Below are 24,415 nucleotides of genomic sequence, written 5' to 3' on the forward strand. Positions count from 1 at the left end.
ATCTCAATAAATTACTAGCAGTGAACTTCAAATTCTGACAAATAGCTGATTAGTTGCTGAAATTATGATTTTTGCAACCTTTTTAATTTGATTGGAATCACCTCAGTTGATTGATGTCAAAAGTTGAACGTAAACTTTTAGCTTTGTATTACCTGGCTTATGTATGATGCAATGCAACAGAATGAGTCAAATGAAGAGAAAGGTTTTCAATTATGGTTTACAAATTTGCTGGGTTGGTGATTTACTTGAACCACTGAATTTTAGCTTTATTTTGAGGATCACATTAATCTCACACACTTCCACCAAATCGGAGCCATCTTTGTCTTCCAACCTTTCACTGTTTAATGTCCATCACTCTTTAGGTTTAAAAAAATCATCAATTTATGCAAGAGCACCAGAACTTGTATAAACATATCAGCAAATATTTTTTGTTTATCTTTCAAATACCTCGAGCTGGATTCTCCGATTTGGAGACTATGTCCCTACGCCGGAGTGGGAATGGCCAGGAAAACTAGCACAAAACGGCTACCGATTCCCCGCTTTGCTGGGGCTTGCAAGAAGCTCTAGCTGCTGTTACGGCCTGGAGAATTACTAGGTCCGTGGCCGCGCATGCGTATGGTGGCGGCCTGCAGCGGCCGCGCCGTGCTTCATGGCGCACGGACCTGGCCCGTGAAATAGTCCCCCGCTTCGGCCGGCTCGTGCACCCCGGACCGCACCACCACAGTGCCCCCAGCCCCGAATGAAGTCTCTCCTACTCGCAGATTGGCCCTCCCCCGACTGTGGTGGCACTGGATTGAGTCTGCAGCTGCCAGGTAAGACCATGACGGGTAAGACCATGAGAGACCCACGCCGTCAGGAACTCGGGCGGTCAGGGGCGGAGCATTGGGGGGCGGGCCCCTGGCCGGAGACAGTGAGTACGCTCACTGGGGGAGGGGGCGGAGCATCATGAAAGCGACGCTGCCCCCTATTCTGTTGGGAATTTGGATTCTCCGGCCCGTCGGCGAATGCGATTTTGGCGTCGGCGACCAGAGAATCCAACCCTTCATCTCCCTTTCTCTAAAAAACCCTCAATCATCCCTTATTGGTACAGTTTACTGATATCTGATCCGAATGGTCATTGTCTTGTTATGACCAGGTTAATAGAGGTAAATTGATTCCTTTCTTGGTTCCACTCATAAATTGGTTATAAATGATTTAAAATGGAGGTCATATTGTAAATTCAATATAAATATTTAATTGTGTATAACTTGGTGCAAGGAATAAGCCAACAAGGTTCCTTTAAGGTAACATATAACAAGTTACTTTTATTGCTAAAACTCACTCAGGTATAGACGCCTAAATTATTAACAAAAGGTTTATGCACAAATGTATGTGCCTTACTATCTAATAATGCAAAAGCAACACTTACAATTCCCTCAAGCATGCAAAAAGTAAAACTGCAGAGCATCAGATATTAAATACTTGGCCAAAGAACAAGTCAGAAGAAAGATTATTCATGTAGTGTCCTGATGCTTGTTCACAGCTAAATGGACCGGGACGGTCCACTGTAGTTGCTGGTTCTTGGGGTTTCCTCATTGGAGACAGTGGTGTTAAGGACTCTCATCTGGCAGCCATGAGATCTTCTGGTGGGGTTTTCATAACACAAAGAGATCAGCTTTGATGAGGTTTCAGCCGAAAGAGGGGTAGCATCCAGCCTCCAAAATCCAGTATATATTTTTTACATCCAAGAGTTGGATCATGTGACCTCTCTGACAACTCCATAGTCTCTGTCTCCATAAAAGCAGCTGGGTCCTTCGCAAATGCAACATTGTAGCTGCTGTAACCTAGTTTAGGACAAATGTTATTTTCAAAAAAGTTCAATACATATGTATGTCTAGCTATAGACGAATATTTATTTTATGCAACACATCTTCGTAAAGGTTTGCTTTTGAGGCTGGTTTATGGGTGTCAGGAGGCTTTTCACAAGATGGGCACCATATTGAACCTCAATCCTATCCTCAACCAATGTGTCAGGGGATACTGATCAAGAGTGCAAATTTTGTTTGATTTCTTTGTTTTCCTTTCCACTAATATTCAGGCTTTGTTGCAAGATTCTTGTGGACGAGGAAGATATTTTGGTTTACTTCATCAAGAAGGAATTTCTCTTCTCTCTCTCTCTCTCTCTACTACACCCCCCCCCCCCCCAAAAAAAACATTACTGCATCTAATTGTTTTTAAATTAGTCCAGGCATTTTGTCGCCAATGTTTGGAAATCCATTCTAAATTCTGATCACTCTTAGTGTGGTCCTAAAGTTACTTGTTGCAAATTTGAATGTGTATTGCTTTATACTGCTCTCAATTTAATTGAAAGTAATATTCCAAATTTGCTTTTTCCATTGCCTTAATGATCTATAAAACTCAACCCACTCTCGGATGCCTCTTTTTTAGGCCTATAACTTTTCTTCTTAACTTGGACCTTTAAGAGTATGTATGAGGAATTTCTCCCCTATTTCCTGCTTGGCAGAGGAAGATACTATACTCAACATAGAACATAACAGCGCAGTACAGGCCCTTCGACCCTTGATGTTGCGCCGACCTGTGAAACCTAAAGCCCATCTACACTATTCCCTTATCGTCCATATGTCTATCCAATGACTATTTGAATGCCCTTAGTGTTGGCGAGTCCACTACTGTTGCAGGCAGGACGTTCCACGCCCTTACTACTCTCTGAATAAAGAACCTACCTCTGACATTTGTCCTATATCTATCTCCCCTCAATTTAAAGCTATGTCCCCTTGTGCTAGACATCACCGTCCGAGGAAAAAGGCTCTCACTGTCGACCCTATCCAATCCTCTGCTCATCTTGTATGCCTCAATTAAGTCATCTCTTAACCTTCTTCTCTCTAACGAAAACAGCCTCAAGTCCCTCAGCCTTTCCTCATAAGATCTTCCCTCCATACCAGGCAACATTCTAGTAAGGGAGGGAGTAGTTGTAGGGGATTCTATTATCAGGGGGATAGATAGTATCCTTTGTGAGCAGGATAAAGAGCCCCGCATGGTATGTTGCCTGCCTGGTGCTAGGGTGCGGGACATCCCTGACCGGCTTGAAAGGATACTGGAGAGGGAGGGGGAGGATCCAGTTGTTGTGGTCCATGTCGGTACCAACAACATAGGCAAGTCTAGGAAAGAGGACCTGTTCAGAGATTATAAAGAGCTAGGATTCAAATTAAAAAAACAGGCCCTCAAGGGTCATAATCTCCGGATTAATGCCCGAGCCACGTGCAAATTGGCATAGGGAAGCAAGAATAAGGGAAGTTAACACGTGGCTGAAAGAGTGGTGTGGGAAAGAGGGGTTCCTTTTCATGGGACACTGGCATCAGTTTTGGGACAGGGGGGACCTATACCGTTGGAATGGTCTCCACCTGAACCGAGCTGGGACCAGTGTTCTGGCGAAAAGAGTAAATAGGGTGGTCAATAGGACTTTAAACTAGAGATTGGGGGGGAAGGGAAAGTCAGGGAACCAAGAGGTGAAGTAATCAGTGGGAAGCGTAGCTGCTTAGGAATACAAAAAAGCACGAAAAGACAGAACTCAGGAGAGGTTACGATAGTCTCCATCCCACAAAACATGACACAGTGTATGGAAAGGCACAGTAAACAAACGTCCACCACACTAAGAAAACAAAAAGGGACGGTCAATAGAGAATTAAAGGTGCTATATTTAAATGCGCGCAGTGTACGGAACAAGGTAGATGAGCTTGTGGCCCAGATTGTGACTGGCAGGTATAATGTGGTAGGCATCACAGAGACGTGGTCGCAGGGGGTTCAGGACTGGCATTTAAACATCCAGGGATTCACAACCTATCGAAAAGTCAGAGAGGTGGGCAGAGGGGGCGGTGTTGCCTTGTTAATTAGGAATGAAATTAAATCAATAGCACTAAACGACATAGGGTCAGATGATGTGGAGTCTGTGTGGGTAGAGTTGAGGAACCACAAAGGCAAAAAAACCATAATGGGAGTTATGTACAGGCCTCCTAACAGTGGTCAGGACCAGGGGCACAAAATGCACCACGAAATAGAAAGTGCATGTCAGAAAGGCAAGGTCACAGTGATCATGGGGGACTTCAATATGCAGATGGACTGGGTAAATAATGCTGCCAGTGGACCCAAGGAAAGGGAATTCATTGAATGTTTACAGGATGGCTTTTTGGAACAGTTTGTGATGGAGCCCACGAGGGGACAGGCCATTCTGGACCTGTTATGTAATGAGCCAGACTTGATTAAAGATCTTAAAGTAAGGGAACACTTAGGAGGCAGTGATCATAATATGGTAGAATTCAGTCTGCAATTTGAAAGAAAGAAGGTAGAATCAGATGTAACGGTGTTACAGTTAAATAAAGGTAACTACAGGGGCATGAGGGAGGAACTGATGAAAATCGACTGGGAGCAGAGCCTAGTGGGAAAGACAGTAGAACAGCAATGGGAGGAGTTTCTGGGAGTAATTGAGGACACAGTACAGAGGCTCATCCCAAAGAAAAGAAAGGTTATCAGAGGGGGGATTAGGCAGCCATGGCTGACAAAGGAAGTTAGGGAATGCATCAAAGCAAAAGAGAAAGCCTATAATGTGGCAAAGAGTAGGGGAAGTCAGAAGATTGGGAAGGCTACAAAAACAAACAGAGGATAACAAAGAGAGAAATAAGGAGAGAGAGGATCAAATATGAAGGTAGGCTAGCCAGTAACATTCAGAATTATAGTAAAAGTTTCTTTAAATACATTAAAAACAAACGGGAAGCAAAAGTAGACATTGGGCCGTTCCAAAATGACGCTGGTAATCTAGTGATGGGAGACCAGGAAATAGCTGAGGAACTAAATAAGTACTTTGCGTCAGTCTTCACAGTAGAAGACATGAGTAATATCCCAACAATTCAGGAGAGTCAGGGGGCAGAGTTGAATATGGTAGCCATCACAAAGGAGAAAGTGCTAGAGAAACTAAGAGGTCTAAAAATTGATAAATCTCCGGGCCCAGATGGGCTACATCCTAGAGTTCTAAAGGAGATAGCTGAAGAAATAGTGGAGGCGTTAGTTATGATCTTTCAAAAGTCACTGGAGTCAGGGAAAGTCCCAGAAGATTGGAAAATCGCTGTTGTAACCCCTCTGTTCAAGAAGGGAACAAGGAAAAAGATGGAAAATTATAGGCCAATTAGCCTAACCTCGGTTATTGGCAAGATTCTAGAATATATTGTTAAGAATGAGATTTCTAAATTCTTGGAAGTGCAGGGTCAGATTAGGACAAGTCAGCATGGATTTAGTAAGGGTAGGTCGTGCCTGACAAACCTGTTAGAGTTCTTTGAAGAGATAACAAATAGGTTAGACCAAGGAGAGCCAATGGATGTTATCTATCTTGACTTCCAAAAGGCCTTTGATAAGGAGACTGCTGAGTAAAATAAGGGCCCATGGTATTCGAGGCAAGGTACTAACATAGATTGACGATTGGCTGTCAGGCAGAAGGCAGAGAGTTGGGATAAAAGGTTCTTTTTCGGAATGGCAACCGGTGACGAGTGGTGTCCCGCAGCGTTCAGTGTTGGGGCCACAGCTGTTCTCTTTATATATTAACGATCTAGATGACGGGACTGGGGGCATTCTGGCTAGGTTTGCCGATGATACGAAGATAGGTGGAGGGGCAGGTAGTATTGAGGAGGTTGGGAGGCTGCAGAAAGATTTAGACAGTTTAGGAGAGTGGTCCAAGAAATGGCTGATGAAATTCAACGTGGGCAAGTGCGAGGTCTTGCACTTTGGAAAAAAGAATAGAGGCATGGACTATTTTCTAAACGGTGACAAAATTCATAATGCTGAAGTGCAAACGGACTTGGGAGTCCTAGTCCAGGATTCTCTAAAGGTAAACTTGCAGGTTGAGTCTGTAATTAAGAAAGCAAATGCAATGTTGTCATTTATCTCAAGAGGCTTGGAATATAAAAGCAGGGATGTACTTCTGAAGCTTTATAAAGCTTTAGTTAGGCCCCATTTAGAATACTGTGAGCAACTTTGGGCCCCACACCTCAGGAAGGACATACTGGCACTGGAGCAGGTCCAGCAGAGATTCACACGGATGATCCAAGGAATGGTAGGCCTAACATACGATGAACGTCTGAGGATCCTGGGATTATATTCATTGGAGTTCAGGAGGTTGAGGGGAGATCTAATAGAAACTAACAAGATAATGAATGGCTTAGATAGGGTGGACGTAGGGAAGTTGTTTCCATTAGCAGGGGAGATTAGGACCAGGGGGCACAGCCTTAGAATAAAAGGGAGTCACTTTCGAACAGAGATGAGGAGAAATTTCTTCAGCCAGAGAGTGGTGGGTCTGTGGACTTCATTGCCACAGAGGGCGGTGGAGGCCGGGACGTTGAGTGTCTTTAAGACAGAAGTTGATAAATTCTTGATTTCTCGAGGAATTAAGGGCTATGGAGAGAGAGCGGGTAAATGGAGTTGAAATCAACCATGATTGAATGGTGGAGTGAACTCGATGGGCCGAATGGCCTTACTTCCACTCCTATGTCTTATGGTCTTAAATCTCCTCTGCACCCTTTCCAATGCTTCCACATCCTTCCTATAATGCGGCGACCAGAATTGTACGCAATACTCCAAATGCGGCCGCACCAGTGTTTTGTACAGCTGCATCATGACCTCATGGCTCCGAAACTCAATCCCCCTACCAATAAAAGCTAACACACCGTACGCCTTCTTAACAACCCTCTCAACCTGGGTGGCAACTTTCAGGGATCTATGTACATGGACACCGAGATCTCTCTGCTCATCCACACTGCCACGAATCTTACCATTAGCCCAGTACTCTGTCTTCCTGTTATTCCTTCCAAAATGAATCACCTCACACTTTTCTGCATTAAACTCCATTTGCCACCTCTCAGCCCAGCGCTGCAGCTTATCTATGTCCCTCTGTAACTTGTAACATCCTTCCGTACTGTCCACAACTCCACCGACTTTAGTGTCACCTGCAAATTTACTCACCCATCCTTCTATGCCCTCCTCCAGGTCATTTATAAAAATGACAAACAGCAGTGGCCCCAAAACAGATCCTTGTGGTACACCACTAGTAACTGGACTCCAGTCTGAACATTTCCCATCAACCAACACCCTTTGTCTTCTTCCAGCTAGCCAATTTCTGATCCAAACTGCTAAATCACCCTGAATCCCATTCCTCCGTATTTTCTGCAGTAGCCTACCGTGGGGAACCTTATCAAACGCTTTACTGAAATCCATATACACCACATCAACTGCTTTACCCTCATCCACCTGTTTGGTCACCTTCTCAAAGAACTCAATAAGGATTGTGAGGCACGACCTACCCTTCACAAAACCGTGTTGACTATCTCTAATCAAATTATTCCTTTCCAGATGATTATACATCCTATCTCTTATTAACCTTGTCAAGATTTTGCCCACAACAGAAGTAAGGCTCACTGGTCTATAGTTACTGGGGTTGTCTATACTCCCCTTCTTGAACAAGGGGACAACATTTGCTATCCTCCAGTCTTCTGGCACTATTCCTGTAGACAAAGAGGACTTAAAGATCAAAGCCAAAGGCTCAGCAATCTCCTCCCTAGCTTCCCAGAGAATCCTAGGATAAATCCCATCCGGCCCAGGGGACTTATCTATTTTCACACTTTCCAGAATTGCTAACACCTCCTCCTTATGAACCTCAAGCCCTTCTAGTCTAGTAGCCTGAATCTCAGTATTCTCCTCGACAACATTGTCTTTTTCCTGTGTGAATACTGACGAAAAATATTCATTTAGCAACTCTACTATCTCCTCGGACTCCATGCACAACTTCCCACTATTGTCGTGGACTGGCCCTACTCTTACCCTAGCCATTCTTTTATTCCTGACATATCTTGAGAAAGCTTTAGGGTTATCCTTGATCCTACTTGCCAAAGACTTCTCATGTCCATTCCCGGCTCTTCCTAGCTCTCTCTTTAGGTCCTTCCTAGCTAACTTGTAACTCTCGAGCGCCCTAACTGAACCTTCATGTCTCATCCTTACATAAGCCTCCTTCTTCCTCTTGACAAGTGTTTTGACTGCTTTAGTAAACCACGGTTCCCTTGCTCGGCCACTTCCTCCCTGCCTGACAGGTACATACTTATCAAGGACATGCAGTAGCTGTTCCTTGAACAAGCTCAACATTTCCATTGTGCCCATCCCCTGCAGTTTTCCTCTCCATCCGATGCATCCGAAGTCTTGCCTCATCGCATCATAATTGCCTTTCCCCCAGATATAACTCTTGCCCTGCGGTATATATCTATCCCTTTCTATCACTAAAGTAAACGTAATCAAATTGTGGTCACTATCACCAAAGTGCTCACCTACCTCCAAATCTAACACCTGTCCAAGTTCGTTACCCAGTACCAAATCTATATGGCCTCTCCTCTCGTTGGCCTATCTACATACTGTGTCAGGAAACCCTCCTGCACACATTGGACAAAAATGGACCCATCTAAAGTACTCGAACTATAGCGTTTACAGTCAATATTTGGAAAGTTAAAGTCCCCGAAACAACTACCCTGTTGCTTTCACTCCTATCCAGAATCATCTTTGCAATCCTTTCCTCTACATCTCTGGAACTTTTCGGAGGCCTATAGAAAACCCCTAACAGGGTGACCTCTCCTTTCCTGTTTCTAACCTCAGCCCATACTACCTCAGTAGACGAGTCCTCATCAAACTTCCTTTCTGCCACCGTAATACTAACCTTGACTAACAATGCAACCGCTCCCCCTCTTTTACCACCTTCCCTGAGCTTACTGAAATATCTAAACCCCGGCACCTGCAACAACCATTCCTGTCCCTGCTCTATCCATGTCTCCGAAATGGCCACAATATCGAAGTCCCAGGTACCAACCCATGCCACAAGTTCATCCACCTTATTCCGGATGTTCCTGGCATTGAAGAAGACACACTTTAAACCACCTTCTTGCCTGCCGGTACACTTCTGCAACTTTGAAACCTTACTCGTGACCTCACTACTCTCAACCTCCTGTATACTGGAGCTACAATTCAGGTTCCCAAGCCCCTGCTGAACTAGTTTAAACCCTCCCACAGCACTGTAGTGACTATGTTTCCTTGTGACATTATTTGCTAAGTGCATAGGAGAATGCAATTCAGCCCCTTTAGCCTGTTCCATTATTTAAATACTGATCCGTATCTCAACTTAATTTACTGGCCTTTGGCCATGTCCCTTGATACTCTTAGCTAACAAAAATCTAGGCTTAAAAATTTTAACTGACCCAAGGTTTTTTGGGGGCGGCGGGGGGGGGGGTGGGGTAATCTAAATTTTGTTTGTTTTGTTGATTGCTGATCTGCATTTGTCGTAATTGTTTCCCACAATTAAACAGTTTGTCAGAGCTCACTATTGAGGCTTTAATTAGAAGATTAATGCAACCTGGAAAACTACCCAGCAATGGAGCTGCCTTCACAAGGCAAATTTGAAGGGTTTATAGCCCCAGAACCTATATTTGGATCATGTAACTAACCATATGATGGTTGAGAATAATGAATAATTATCAATTGCAGGCACTGATGCAAGGAGGGGTTAGAAAGGACCTACTAATGCTTTCAACAGCAAAATAAAATGCTATCTGAACTATTATCAGGGAGAGTGACATAAGAAATTATTTTGCTCTATAGTTTGAGACCATCATTATTCTCTGACAAAGGTTAATTAGAGTGGATGCTTCTGATCACTTCTAATGACTCTAGTATCTTGTGGTGGATATCTCTTTTTTTCCTGTCCATTTTCTCTTCCCTCTTTCGGGACTGCCCTCGGCAGTAATGTTTAGGGGAACACCCACAATTAATACCTGGATGAAGGAATAGCATTTTAGGCAAAAACCCAAATTCCACCTAGGTGGCAGCGAGCAATGGAGATGGTGTACTAGTAGTGTGCCTGCTTTTAAAATATTTTGTTCCAGTTTTAAATGTGAATGCACCCTGTGCTCACATATGGAAAATTGGTACCCGGACCAAAACAATTGTAGCAAGAGCGCTGCTTTCAGAAGAGGGAAGGCAGTGGTAGTGGAAGATGAATTAACAGATGAATTCTCACTGGAAATGAAAGCCTTTATTTATAAACGGGATAAGTGGATGCAAGGTCAGATGGGTAGGAAAATGGAGTAAGGATCAATTGCATGTAAATGTGACACCAGATTTTTTTTGATCTTCGGTTTGCAGGTTCTTCCAATTCTTGAGACTTTGTATTGCGTTGAAGAGCGGAATTCTCACCATGTGTACATGGCACTTATTATTCTTCTAATCCTCACTGAGGAAGATTCATTCAACCGTTCTGTTCATGAAGTGGTGAGTTAAAGCTGCTTTAGTGCATCCAATATGAAGTAAAATGCACTGTTTATCCTTCACTTGATTACATTTTATAGAGAGCAAAATAAATGATTGGGATATACACCTGGGATCAGTTAGAAGCTGAAATATAAAGACACTTTAAAAAAAAAAAAAAAAATTTTAAATTTTTTTTATTCTCCTTTTTCACATTTTCTCCCAAATTTGCACCCACCAACAATAAACAATAAGCAGTAACGAATATAATGTCAATCACCAACAACAAACCCATCCTCCCACCAACCCCCAAACAACTGCCCGCATGTTAACAGAAACAAATAACAAAAAGAAATCAGGAATCACCCATAGTCACCATTAACACATACATTCCCCCCTCTAATGTTTGATGTTATCCAATTCTTGAAAGTGCAAAATGAATAACGCCCATGAATTGTAGAAATGGTCCACCTTTCCCCTCAAATTTAACCTTCTCAAGAGTCAAGAATTCCAACACGTCCCACCGCGACGCCAGGGCACAGGGTGGAGAGGTTGCTCTCCACCCCAACAGGATCCGCCTTCGGGCGTTCAATGAGGCTAAGGCTACAACACCTGCCTCCGCACCCGTTTCCAACCCCGGCTGGTCCGACACTCCGAATATGGCCTCCCGGGGGCCCAGGTCCAGTTATACGTGCACCATTTCAGAGATTACCCTAAAAACGTCCTTTCGGTAATCCTCCATCTTTGGATAGGACCAAAACATATGAATGTGATTTGCGCACCCCCCCCCCCCCCCCCACCCCACCCCCCGGCGCCCCCGCAATGTTCACACACAACTTCTACCCCCTCAAAGAGCCGGCTCTTCCTCGCCCTTATGAGGCGTGCTCTATACACCATCTTCAGCTGTATCAGCCCCAACCTCGCGCACGAGGTGGAGGTGTTCACTCTCCGGAGCACCTCACACCAGAACTCCTCCTCCATACCCTCTCCCAATTCTTCCTCCCACTTTGCTTTGATCCCTTCCAGTGGTGCCTTCTCCTCTTCCAAAATAGCCCGTAAACCGCCGACACTACCCCCTTCTCCAGTCCACCTGTCGTCAGCACCTCCTCCAGCAATGTGGAGGCTGGCTCCACCAGAAAGCTCCGTATCTCCTTCCTGCCAAATCTCGAACCTGCATGTATGTAAAGATTTCCCTCTGCTCCAGCCCATACTTCACGCCCAGCCCCTTCAATCCTGCAAACTGACCCCCAAGAAACAAATCTTTCAGTGTCTTAATCCCCTTCTCCTACCATTTCAAATATTTTCCGTCCCACATCCCTGGCTCAAGTCTGTGGTTCCCCTGAATCGGCATTTCCCTTGAACTTGCCCCCATCCCGAAGTGTTGGCGAAACTGCCTCCAAATTCTCAATGAAGCTATCACTACCGGACTCCCTGAGTATTTTCCTGGGGCCATCGGGAGCGGCGCTGTTGCTAGCGCCTTCAATCCCGACCCCCTACACAAACTCCCCTCTGTTCTGATCCACTCTGAATCAACCCCTCTGACCCAGATCCGCACCTTCTCCACATTCGCCACCCAGTAATAATACATCAGGTTTGGAAGACCCAAACCCCCTGCCTGCCATCCCTTCTGCAGCTGCACCTTTCTAATTCTGGCCACCTTCCCTCCCCATATGAACGAGGTAATCATCCCTTCAATCTCTCTAAAAAATGCCTTTGGCAGGAAAATCGGCAGGCATTGAAAAATAAACAAAAATCGCAGCAACACGTTCATTTTAACCACCTGTACCCAACCCGCCAGTGACAGAGGGAAACCATCCCACCATACCAGATCAGCTTTCACTCTCCTCACCAAACTAGAAATGTTGTACCTAGGGAGACCCCCACAAGTCCTGAGCAACCTGCACCCCCAGGTATCTAAAATGAGTCCCTGCCCCCACCCCCGGCCGAGACACCACAAAATACTCACTTTTGTCTCGATTTAATTTGTACCCCGAAAAAGACCCAAACGCCCGAAGAGCTCCAATATTCCCCCTATTGATACACTCGGTTCTGACACGTACAACAACAAGTCATCGGCATATAAGGACACCTACCTAGTCCCATGGTGGAGAGAAAAGTATCTCGAGCTGATGTTATTTGTGCGGACACTGGCCCTCGGCTCCTTATATAATAGCTTTACCCAGTCCACAAATCTTGGTCCAATCCCAAGCCGCTCCAGAAGTGCCATCAAGTACCCCCATTCTACCCGGTCAAACGCTTTCTCGCTGTCCAATGCCACAACCACCTCTGTTTCCTTACCCTCACCGGTGCCATGACCATGTTCAATACCCTTCTAACGTTCGAAAAGAGCTGCCTCACTCTCATGAACCCCGTCTGATCTTCACCTATTACCTTCGGGAGGCACTCCTTTAGCCTACCTGCCAGTATCTTCGCCAATACTTTTGCGTCCATGTTTCAATGTGATATGGGCCGATACGACGCACACTCCGTCTACCTTATCTTTTTTAAGCAACAGGGAAATCGATGCCTGCCCCAAAGTTTGTGGTTACACCCCCTTCCCTATCGCTCCTCAAACATCCCCACCATCAGGGGTGCCAGCTTACCCTTGAATTTCTATAATATTCCACCGGAAACCCATCCGGCCCTGCCACCTTCCCCGACTGCATCCTCCCAATCACATCTTTTATCTCCTGCTCCACTATTGCTCCTTCTAACGTAGCCCTGTCCCCCTCCCCTAATCTCAGGTACTCTAGCCCATCTAGAAATTCCTGCATCTCACAGTCTCCCCAGGTGGCTATGACCTGTACAACCTCTCATAGAATTCTTCAAAGACCTTGTCAATCAGATCCGGAGCCACCACCAACTTCCCTGCCCTGTCTCGCACCTGAACAATTTCCCTTGCCTCCGCCTTCCTCCGAAGCTGACTCGCTAACATCCGCCTTCCCTCCATGCTCGTAAACTGCACCCTGCACCTTGCTCGCCTCAGTTGGCGCATGACCTGGTAGATAGTCGGTCAAAGCTCCCCTGTAGTTCCTTCCTCTTTTCCAACTTCGCTGGGTCCCCATCTTGTGCATAACTCCTATCTACCTCCAGCATCTCATCTATTATACTCTGCCATCCAACCTCTCCGCTTTGTCCACCCTGGCCTTAAACAAGATCACCTCACCCCTCACCGCCGCCGTTAGAACCTCCCAGACAACTGCCTTCGACATTGTTCAAAAAGGGGAGCAGAGACAACCCCGGCAACTATAGGCCGGTGAGCCTCACGTCTGTAGTGGGTAAAGTCTTGGAGGGGATTATAAGAGACAAGATTTATAATCATCTAGATAGGAATAATATGATCAGGGATAGTCAGCATGGCTTTGTGAAGGGTAGGTCATGCCTCACAAACCTTATTGAGTTCTTTGAGAAGGTGACTGAACAGGTAGATGAGGGTAGAGCAGTTGATGTGGTGTATATGGATTTCAGCAAAGCGTTTGATAAGGTTCCCCACGGTAGGCTACTGCAGAAAATACGGAGGCTGGGGATTGAGGGTGATTTAGAGATGTGGATCAGAAATTGGCTAGCTGAAAGAAGACAGAGGGTGGTGGTTGATGGGAAATGTTCAGAATGGAGTTCTGTCACAAGTGGAGTACCACAAGGATCTGTTCTGGGGCCGTTGCTGATGTCATTTTTATCAATGACCTAGAGGAAGGTGCAGAAGGGTGGGTGAGTAAATTTGCAGACGATACTAAAGTCGGTGGTGTTGTCGATAGTGTGGAAGGATGTAGCAGGTTACAGAGGGATATAGATAAGCTGCAGAGCTGGGCTGAGAGGTGGCAAATGGAGTTTAATGTAGAGAAGTGTGAGGTGATTCACTTTGGAAGGAATAACAGGAATGCGGAATATTTGGCTAATGGTAAAGTTCTTGAAAGTGTGGATGAGCAGAGGGATCTAGGTGTCCATGTACATAGATCCCTGAAAGTTGCCACCCAGGTTGATAGGGTTGTGAAGAAGGCCTATGGAGTGTTGGCCTTTATTGGTAGAGGGATTGAGTTCCGGAGCCGGGAGGTCATGTTGCAGCTGTACAGAACTCTGGTACGGCCGCATTTGGAGTATTGCGTACAGTTCTGGTCACCGCATTATAGGAAGGACGTGGAGGCTTTGGAGCGGGTGCAGAGGAGATTTACCAGGATGTTGCCTGGTATGGAGGGAAAATCTTACGAGGAAAGGCTGATGGACTTGAGGTTGTTTTTGTTGGAGAGAAGAAGGTTAAGAGGAGACTTAATAGAGGCATACAAAATGATCAGCGGGTTGGATAGGGTGGACAGTGAGAGCCTTCTCCCGCGGATGGATATGGCTGGCACGAGGGGACATAACTTTAAACTGAGGGGTAATAGATATAGGACAGAGGTCAGAGGTAGGTTCTTTACGCAAAGAGTAGTGAGGCCGTGGAATGCCCTACCTGCTACAGTAGTGAACTCGCCAACATTGAGGGCATTTAAAAGTTTATTGGATAAACATATGGATGATAATGGCATAGTGTAGGTTGGATGGCTTTTGTTTCGGTGCAACATTGTGGGCCGAAGGGCCTGTACTGCGCTGTATTGTTCTATGTTCTATCTCACCCGTACAGTTGAAACCTACATATTCCTCAATTACTTTTTCAATTTTGTCACAAAATACTCGGTCCCACAACAGTCCCACATCGAATTTCCACCCCGGCCTTTGTACTACCCCCTGCTCCAGTACCATATCCACCCAAAGTGGAGCATGATCTGATATTGCAATTGCCGAGTACTCCGACCCCTTAACCCCAGGCAGCAAAAGCCTTTCCCACCACAAAAAAGTTGATCCGCGAGTATACCTTATGCACTGCCGGGAAAAACGAGTACTCTCGCTCCCTTGGGTGCAGAAACCTCCATGGGTCCATCCCTCCCATTTCCACCATTAGCCCAGCCAACGCCTTCGCCCTCCCCTTCCCCTGTTGGGACCAGCGAGCACGGCCGTGATCTGTCCAACCTTTGCTCCTGCCCAAGTTCCAGTCCCCCCCCCACTATCAGTTCGTGTGTGTCCAAGTCGGGGATCGCCCCAAACACCTTCTTCGCGAATCCCACATCATCCCAATTGAGACCATATACATTTACCAGCGCACCTGTCACAATCACATATCTATCCCCCTGATCTGCAACCACATTCTCCATCTGGAACCGTACTCTTTTGCTACCGCTCGAGTCCTTACGTCAAATCCAGAGTGAAATACGTGACTAACCCAGCCCTTTTTAAGTCTCACCTGGTCCTTCACCCTCAAGTGAGTCTCCTGCAGCATTGCTACATCGGCTTTCAAACTTTCAAGATGCGCAAGCACCCTTGACCTCTTGACTGGACCTCCTAACCCCTTCATGTTCCACGTGACTATCCTAACTGGGGGTCTCTCACCACCCCCCTCTTCTTATTCACCATCATCATACCACCTGGCCCTGCCCCATGAGCCTGACCCGCCCCTATCCATTATCAACATTGAACCCAGTCCCCCCCTCCCAGAATCCCCCCCCCCCTGCACTTCCTCTCGAGAAAACGTCTCCCAGTATCGATTCCCCCCCCCCCCCCCCCCCTCCCTTGCTCACCTCGTAGGCCCATCGAAACCTGCTAACCAGGCTCCAATGTCCGCAGCCCTCCTCTCACCTCGCATCCGTTCACTAGCTAAAGACACTTATTTATGAAGTATGTGGATTTCTTTCAGCAACAGTTCATAAAATTAAAATTAGTTTTTCAGGGCCATTGATACCATTCACTAATTATGAAGTGGAGATGCCGGCGTTGGACTGGGGTGAGCGCAGTACGAAGTCTTACAACACCAGGTTAAAGTCCAACAGGTTTGTTTCGATGTCACTAGATTTCGGAGCGCTGCTCCTTTCTCAGGTGAATGAAGAGGTATGTTCCAAACTACCCAGTCTTCAGAACAGGGACCATGACACCGCACAACCCTGCCATGGCAATCTCTGCAAGACGTGCCAGATCATCGACATGGATACCACTATTACACGTGAGAACACCACCCACCAGGTACGCGGTACATACTCGTGCGACTCGGCCAACGTTGTCTACCTCATACGCTGCAGGAAAGGATGTCCCGAAGCGTGGTACATTGGCGAGACCATGCAGACGCTGCGACAACGAATGAACGGACATCGCGCGACAATCACCAGGCAGGAATGTTCCCTTCCGGTCGGGGAACACTTCAGCAGTCAAGGGCATTCAGCCTCTGATCTCCGGGTAAGCGTTCTCCAAGGCGGCCTTCAGGACGCGCGACAATGCAGAATCGCCGAGCAGAAACTTATAGCCAAGTTCCGCACACATGAGTGCGGCCTCAACCGGGACCTGGGATTCATGTCGCATTACATTCATCCCCCACCATCTGGCCTGCGAAATCCTACCAACTGTCCTGGCTTGACACAATCCACACCTCTTTAACCTGGAGTTACCCCATCTCTGGATCTGTAAAGATTTAATCACCTGCTAATGCTCGCATTCCAAGCATTGTCTGGCATCTTTGAATTTGTCTATATATATGTTTCTGGAACATACCTCTTCATTCACCTGAGGAAGGAGCAGCGCTCCGAAAACTAGTGACATCGAAACAAACCTGTTGGACTTTAACCTGGTGTTGTAAGACTTCGTACTAATTATGAACACAGTACTATATTAAAACCTCAGTTACATCTCATTTAACAAGTTCTAACTCTTTCAAGGGTTTTTGTAGTAAGCCTAATAGGGAAAATTTCTTGTCAGTTCAGTGATTTCTAATTGATAGCAGACTAAAGGGATTTCAACAAGGTAGTTTACGGAGAAGCATAGAATCACTGACACCTGCTTCTCGATTTCCAAGTTTAAATATGCAAGTTTGGATTCCAGAGTTTGCTGTCAGTTTCAAAGGAGTCATGACTGCAAACACTGATAATCCGGACCAATCGTTTTGGTGGAAAATATAATGGCGAAAATCTGAGGTAGGGGCAAGCTCAGGCTGAGATGTGATGTTTCCTATTGTTGAATAGCTTGCTCACCTTCTCTCAAGTGTGTGATGCAAAATGACCACTTCATCTCGTTGCTGCCACTCATGGAACCATTGTTCAGGAGAGTAGAAAATTACAATTTCACGAAACCTGTTTGCTGCATTCCGCTGCCTTGGAAAAGCGAGCAGCATAATCAAAGACCCCTCCCACCCGGCTTCTCACTCTTCCTACTTCCATCGGGCAGGAGATACAAAGTCTGAGAACACGCACTAACAAATTCAATAACAGCTTCTTCCCCGCTGTTACCAGACTCCTAAACTCTTAGGACTGGTACACTTATGGATTGATCTGATCTCTTCACACATCTCCTCTACTGAGTAGTACTACAATCCTGTAGGCTTCACCCAATGCCTGTGTCTTATGTATTTACAGTGTGTATTTTATGTTTGCCCTATTATGTATTTTCTTTTCATATACGGAATGATTTGTATGAGCTGCACACAGAACAATACTTTTCACTGCACCTCGGTACATGTGACAATAAACCAATCCAATACATTGATGCCAAGGCAGACAGTTCAATTTAAGCAAGTCTGCATTTATATAAAATGAATTAACAAACTGCTTTCTCCTCTAAAAATAATTGAAATTCCACCAGCTGCCATGGTGGGATTTGAACTCTTGTCCATTAGCCTGGGCATCTGATTACTTGTCCAATGATGTTACCACTACGCCACCATCTAACCTGATTTTATGCAAATCTCTCTGAGGCTGGAGTATCACGCCTTTGATTTTCTGTCCTGTTTGGCATAGTTCTATAATGGGTTAAATGCTTTAGAACTGAACTGTCATGTGAACTTTGAAAATATTTTTTGAGCACACAAATTGTTTTTAATTTTTCACATATTATCAAATGTAATATTTGCTTCAGGTCCTAAGTCATTCAAGCTCTACCTCCGTTTTCACTTCATGAGGTGGGAAGTATGTAAACGTTAAACCATGCTACTGCTCTCCCCACCCTAACCCTCCACCCAGCTTTCTCCATATTTCCTCTTGGCTGTAATTCTTCCAGGTAGGAATCTAAACTAACACTCTGTTGTAATACTGTGGAAATACTGCAGTGAGATGCCATTCATTAGACGCGGCACAGATAGGGGGCGTCATTCTCCGCCGGCGGGAGTCTCCGTTTTGCCGGTGCCGGGGGTTTCCCGACGGCGTGGGGCTGCCCCACAATGGGAAACCCCATTGACCGGCCGGTGTAACGGAGCATCCCGCCGGCGGGTCGAGGCAGAAATGTGGCGGGGCGGGTAGGAGAATTTCGCCCTCGTCTGTGAATTTAGGTGAGCATTGAAGATGCATTGGTTATGTTCGAATAGGGGAAAGATCTCCAGTTTATAAACTACATCTCAGGATATAGAGCGCAGGAGAGACTGCATCTGTTGCCCATTCCCTAGCTGTCCTGAAATAGTGAGGTTGAGTCTTCTGCTGCAATTTCACAGTCTTCATACTTACTCTGCTCCTCCAATTATGTCAGGCAGAGAATTCCAGGATATTGAACCATGATTCAAGGAAAAGTTGCAGAGAAGCCCAGAGCTGATGTACTCACACAGCATTGCTGCTCTTATCTTCCTTAAGGGTAGTGTTGTGGGCCAGGGTTTAGAAACTCCAAAGTGTATTATGAAGTCCACCTGACGTACAACCTTTATGCTGAATTTGGCTGTGATGAGCACACTTCAGGTATGATTCATCAGTCTTCCAAGACACTTTAATGAAAAGAAGCTTTATTCTAAGAACTTAGTTAACATATATATATAAAAACACACAGCAAGAATTTTTATCAATTACAAACATAAAGACACCACACAGCTACAGTAACCTGTGTATAACCCTTAATGAATTCCCCTTAACTTCCATAGAATCATATAATTTATAATGCAGAAGGAGGCCATTCGGCCCATCGAGTCTGCACCAGCTCTTGGAAAGAGCACCCTACTTAAGCCCATGCCTCCACACTATCCCCGTAACCCAGTAATCCCGCCTCACATAACACTAAGGGCAATTTATCATGTCGAATCCACCTAACCTGCAATCTTTGGACTGTGGGAGGAAACCGGAGCACCCGGAGGAAACCCACGCAGACACGGGAAGAACATGTAGACTCCGCACAGACAGTGACCCAAGCCGCAAATCGAACCTGGGACCTGGTTCAGCAACTGTGCTAACCACTGTGCTACCGTGCTGCCCAATTCAAAAACAAAATCTAATAAACCAAAAAACCCTTTTCAAGGGAGTGTCCCAGCACTCTGCATTCTCACTTGAATGAGACTGGCTTTCCCGGAGATTCTGACCCCGTCTCACCAGCACGTTTAAATTCCTTCTGGAAAGGAAACTATCTTTTAAGTTACCAAAGCAGGTAGCTTAATTCAATGTTTATTTTTACTGGAACAACTCATTTAAAATGAAAACATAGAAAGACAGGAAAAAACACTTATTTTTTCTCCCTCTGAGTCCACAGCAGTCAACCTCGCAGCTAAAGCCCAGCTCCACCCACAAAATTATATCACTGAAGCCATGTGATAAGACAAAAACTTTTCTTAAAGGGACACCCCCATGACAGTAGGGGTCACGAATGTGGCCGGCGTGAAGCTGCACAAGCAGGTCATTACTGAGGATGATGCATTTGTTTGCTGTCAAAGTAAACTTAGAGAGTTGCTTCAGTTCATCTAGATTGTACACACAGTGAATGGGTGATAGAGGGACACTTTTGAATCCAGTGATGGGTACCAATTAAGAAAATTGTGTCATAATGTTAAGTTTCTTGTGTTGCTGGGGCTGTCTCCATACAGGGGAGTTGTAAATGTTCCACCACACTCCCATTTAAAAAAAATTTAAGTACCCAGTTAATTATTTTTTCCAATTAAGGGGCAATTTAGCATGGCCAAGCCACCTACCTCGCACATCTTTGGGTTGTGCGGATGATACCCATGCAGACACGGGGAGAATGTGCAAACTCCACACAGTTAGTCACCCGGGACTAGGATTGAACCTGGGTCCTCTGCGCTGTGAGGCAGCAGTACTAACCATTGTGCCACCATGCCACCCTAACCACACTCCTATCTTAAAGCCTTCAAATTATGGAGAGACTTTGAGGAGCTAAGTGAGAATTACTTGACACAGAATATCTAACATCTGCTTTCCTCTCGTAGTTGCATTGTTGATTTGGTTAAATTTCTGGTCAGTGATGATCCCCATGATATTGATGGTGGGAAACTCAGCTGTGATGGACAGGGAGAGGTGGCTGGACTTCTTGTTCAAGATGGTCACTACCTGGCATTTACTTGACAAGATTAAAAGTATAAGCATTATATTTGTGTATTAAGTGCCTTTGCATAACAGAAATTGAATAAACCATAATGTATTCCATCTTTTGGAAATTGCATTTTTGAGTTCCCACACCTCATTTGAACAGGTTGCTGCAGAAAAATATATTTATTTTCATTTTCATTCTTTCATGGGATGTGGGCATCACTGGAAAGGCCAGAATTTCTTGCCTATCTTTAATTGCTGGAGCGGAGTTGATGTTGCCTTCTTTGAACCACTGCAGCCTATCGTGTAGATTTTGTACAGTACTGTTAGGAAACTTTTGAAGGAACGGTAATATAATTCCAAATCAGGATGGTTAGTGGCCTAGGGTTGTGGGGGGGGGGTGATGGGGAGATCTTGCAGGTGGTGGTGTTCCCATGTAAATACTTGTCCTTGTCCTTCCAGGTTGTCGAGTCGTGGGTTTTGAAGGAGTCTTGGTTAGTTACTGTCGTGCATCTTGTGTATGGTACACAGTGCTGCCACTGAGAGTTGGTGCTGGAGGGAATGAATATTTAAGGTGGTAGATTGGGTGTCGATCAAGTGGGTTATTATATTTTGGATGGTTAGAGCTGCTCGAGTGTTTTTGGAGCTGCATTCATCCAGGCAAGTGGAGAGCATTCCATCAAACTGCTGACTTGTGTCGTGTAGATGGCTTTGGGTAGTCAGGAGGTGAGTTACTTGCTGCAGGATTCTAAGATTCTGACCTGCTCTTGTAACCAATAATGGGGGCTTACAAGAAAGGCACAGCAATAACCATGGGTGATTTTAATTAACAGTAGATTGGACTAATATAGCCTGGGAGAAGAGTTCCTAGAGTACGTTTTGGAGAGTTTACTAAAGCTGTATATTCTAGAATCAACCAGAAAGCAGGCCATTCTAGACTTGGTAATGAGCAATGAGATAGGATTAATGAATAACCTCATGGTAAAGGAACCCTTAGGTAGCAATGATCATAACCTGATTGACTTTTATATTCCATTTGGGGAGAGAAGAGTGCCTCTAAAAACAATGTTTTAACCTTTGATAAATGCTATAAGGGTATGAGGGCAGAGCTGGCTAAAGTGAACTGGAAAATTAGATTAAAGAGTCAGTAGGGATCTAGTGGAAGCTATTTAAGGAAGTATTTCATAGCACTCAGCAAAGATGTATTTAAAAAAATTATTTGCATGGAATGTTGGTGCCACTGGCTAGGCCAGAATTCATTGCCCATCCCTAATCGCTCTTGAAAGATGGTGCTGTGCCACCTTCTTGAACCGCTGCAGCCCATGTGGTGTAGGCGCACCCACACTGATAGGAAGAGAGACAGAAGGACTCCAGGGAAAAGGATGCATCGTTTTGTGGCTAACTATGGAAGTTAAAGGTGGTATCAAATTGAAAGAAAAAATTTACTGTTCCACAAAGATTGGTGGTAGGTCAGAAGATTGCACAGAATATAAAAACCAGTAAAGAAAGATTAGAATAATAACAAAAAGCGAGAAATTAGAATACGATCATAAGCTGGCCAGAAATATAAAAACAGCTGATCAGAATTTCTACAGAAGGAACACTAACTAAAATGTGATTGGTCTTCCAGAAAGTGAGTTTAGGGAATTAATAATGGGAAATATGGACATGGTGGATTCACTGAACAGATAATTTGTCAAGGTCACTTAGTCTAGAAGACGCAAATAACATTCCATAAATAATTTAAACCAAGAGTGAAAGGGAGGGAAAAACATATCGCAGTTACAATCACCAGCTAAAGACTGCCAAGTCCCAAGGTCTTGATGGACTTCATCCTGGGGTCTGAAAAGAAGTGGCTGCTGAAATAGTAGATCATAGATCATAGAACATAGAACACACAGTGCAGAAGGAGGCCATTCGGCCCATCGGGTCTGCACTGACTCACTTAAGCCCTCACTTCCACCCTACCCCCGTAACTCAATAACCCCATCTAACCTATTTGGACACTAAGGGCAACTTGAGCATGGCCAATCCACCTAACCTGCATGTCTTTGGACTGTGGGAGGAAACCGGTGCACCTGAAGGAAACCCACACAGTCACGGGGAGAACGTGCAGACTCCGCACAGATAGTGACCCAGTGGGGAATCGACCCTGGCGCTGTGAAGCCACAGTGCTAGCCACTTGTGCTACCATGCCTCCCGCTATATGCATTGGTTTTAATTTTCCAGAATTCCCTAGGTTCTGGAAAGTTCCCACCTGAAAATAGCAAATCTAACAAGAAGAAACTGTTGCTAACTTTTGGTTGGTTCAATTGGCTCTGTTTTATAACCTTTGCTCTAGAGTCGGCAGGTATCTTTATGATACCGCCACGAGGTTCAAGTTCAAGTAATGATCAATAACTCAACGCACCAATTAGTAAGATTCAAATCAAAACACATTTATTATACACAGTAAATCGCTACTCATGCGTAAACTCTACTTTCTAGGCTATTTTTATCACTATAAACAGGCCTATACTTAGCTTCGGACTGGCCCACCAGGTCAGGGGAACAAATGGCCTTTCGTTCTAGTCCTGAGTCTGCGGGATTCAAAGCTGGTATGGACTGGTAGCTAGGAGCGCCTATCTCGTAGCGAGTGTTGACTTGAGACTTACTTGCTTGGAGGCAACAAGACAGGTCACTGTCAAGGGTTGGTTCAAGTTGCTGAGTGACCCTGCCAAAGAAGGATGATTTGAACTTGGGGGCTTTACTTTATAGTCCCCGGGGGCTTCCCGCCCTTCGGGGCGGACCCCGTACCTGGTTCCAAGTGATTGGACTACTTTCCGATCACTTGGATCGATTTCTCCAATGCTGGAGCGGTTCCCTGATCGCTGGGCGGTCCTAAGTGTCCGTTGGCCTTCCTTTGTCTTGGCTCCTGCTGGCGCCGAGGAGTCTGGCTTGGCTTTATTTACCTTAACTGTTGCCATTGTGCCTGGGAATCGCACATTATTATGTAGATGGCTGCTGGTTATGGTGCTGTCTGGTTGTTTTGCAGGTTCCAATATACATGATTTTTGTATTTGCTAGTCTTTGCCCGTGTTGGCTGAATTTCCCTTCAGCCTTTGCAATTCTCCATTTTAAGTCGAGAAGTGGCCAACTCAGGTGGAAACAGAACATAGAAAGCAGGAGACTGCAGGCAGTGAGCCTAATATCTGTCATCGGGAAGATGCTAGAATCTATTCTTAACATAGACACTTGAAGCACGAGTAGGCCATTTGGCCTTTGAGCCTCCTATGAGGGAGGTTATAGCAGCAGGGCATTTTGAAAATGTTAATGAAATCAAGCAGAGACAACATGGTTTTGTAAAATGAAATCATGCTTGACTAATTTATTGGGAGTTTTTCAGGAAAGAATGGGCGATGTCGATAAAGGGAACATGTAGATATGGTGTACTTGGATTTCCAAAAGGCATTTGACAAGGTGCTGCATCAAATTATTATGATCCCAGACCAGACCCAGCAGTGGCTAGGATACAGGAGCGAAACCTCAATATTTTAGTTTATTTTGAGACTGTGCGGAAATAATGATTCTCTCCAGGAGTGATTACTGAGAAAGTAGGGCTTTGGTATTTCTAAAACTTTATTATGAATATACTTTTATTATGATTAAATTTTTAACTTCACACCTGAAAAGAACAGCTTTCAATTACCCCTTAACACAATGATATAATTCCCATTAAACAACAAGAAAAGAAACATACAGCTCTTAATACAGGTTAAAACTAGCAGGGCATAGGGTAATATTTACTTTATAAAACAGAT

At 45.0% G+C, this 24,415-nt stretch overlaps 1 protein-coding gene across 3 annotated transcripts in view; it reads left to right on the forward strand.

Moving 5' to 3' along the window:
• Positions 1-24,415, forward strand: part of dym (dymeclin) — a 782,339-nt gene that overhangs the window by 304,240 nt on the left and 453,684 nt on the right. For all 3 annotated transcript variants that reach the window (XM_072497436.1, XM_072497434.1, XM_072497435.1), the window contains exon 12: positions 10,216-10,341. In XM_072497436.1, coding sequence (XP_072353537.1) covers positions 10,216-10,341 — 126 coding nt within the window. The remainder of the gene's footprint in view (positions 1-10,215; positions 10,342-24,415) is intronic.

This window comes from Scyliorhinus torazame, chromosome 3 (genome assembly GCF_047496885.1).
Source record: "Scyliorhinus torazame isolate Kashiwa2021f chromosome 3, sScyTor2.1, whole genome shotgun sequence".
NCBI lineage: Eukaryota > Metazoa > Chordata > Chondrichthyes > Carcharhiniformes > Scyliorhinidae > Scyliorhinus > Scyliorhinus torazame.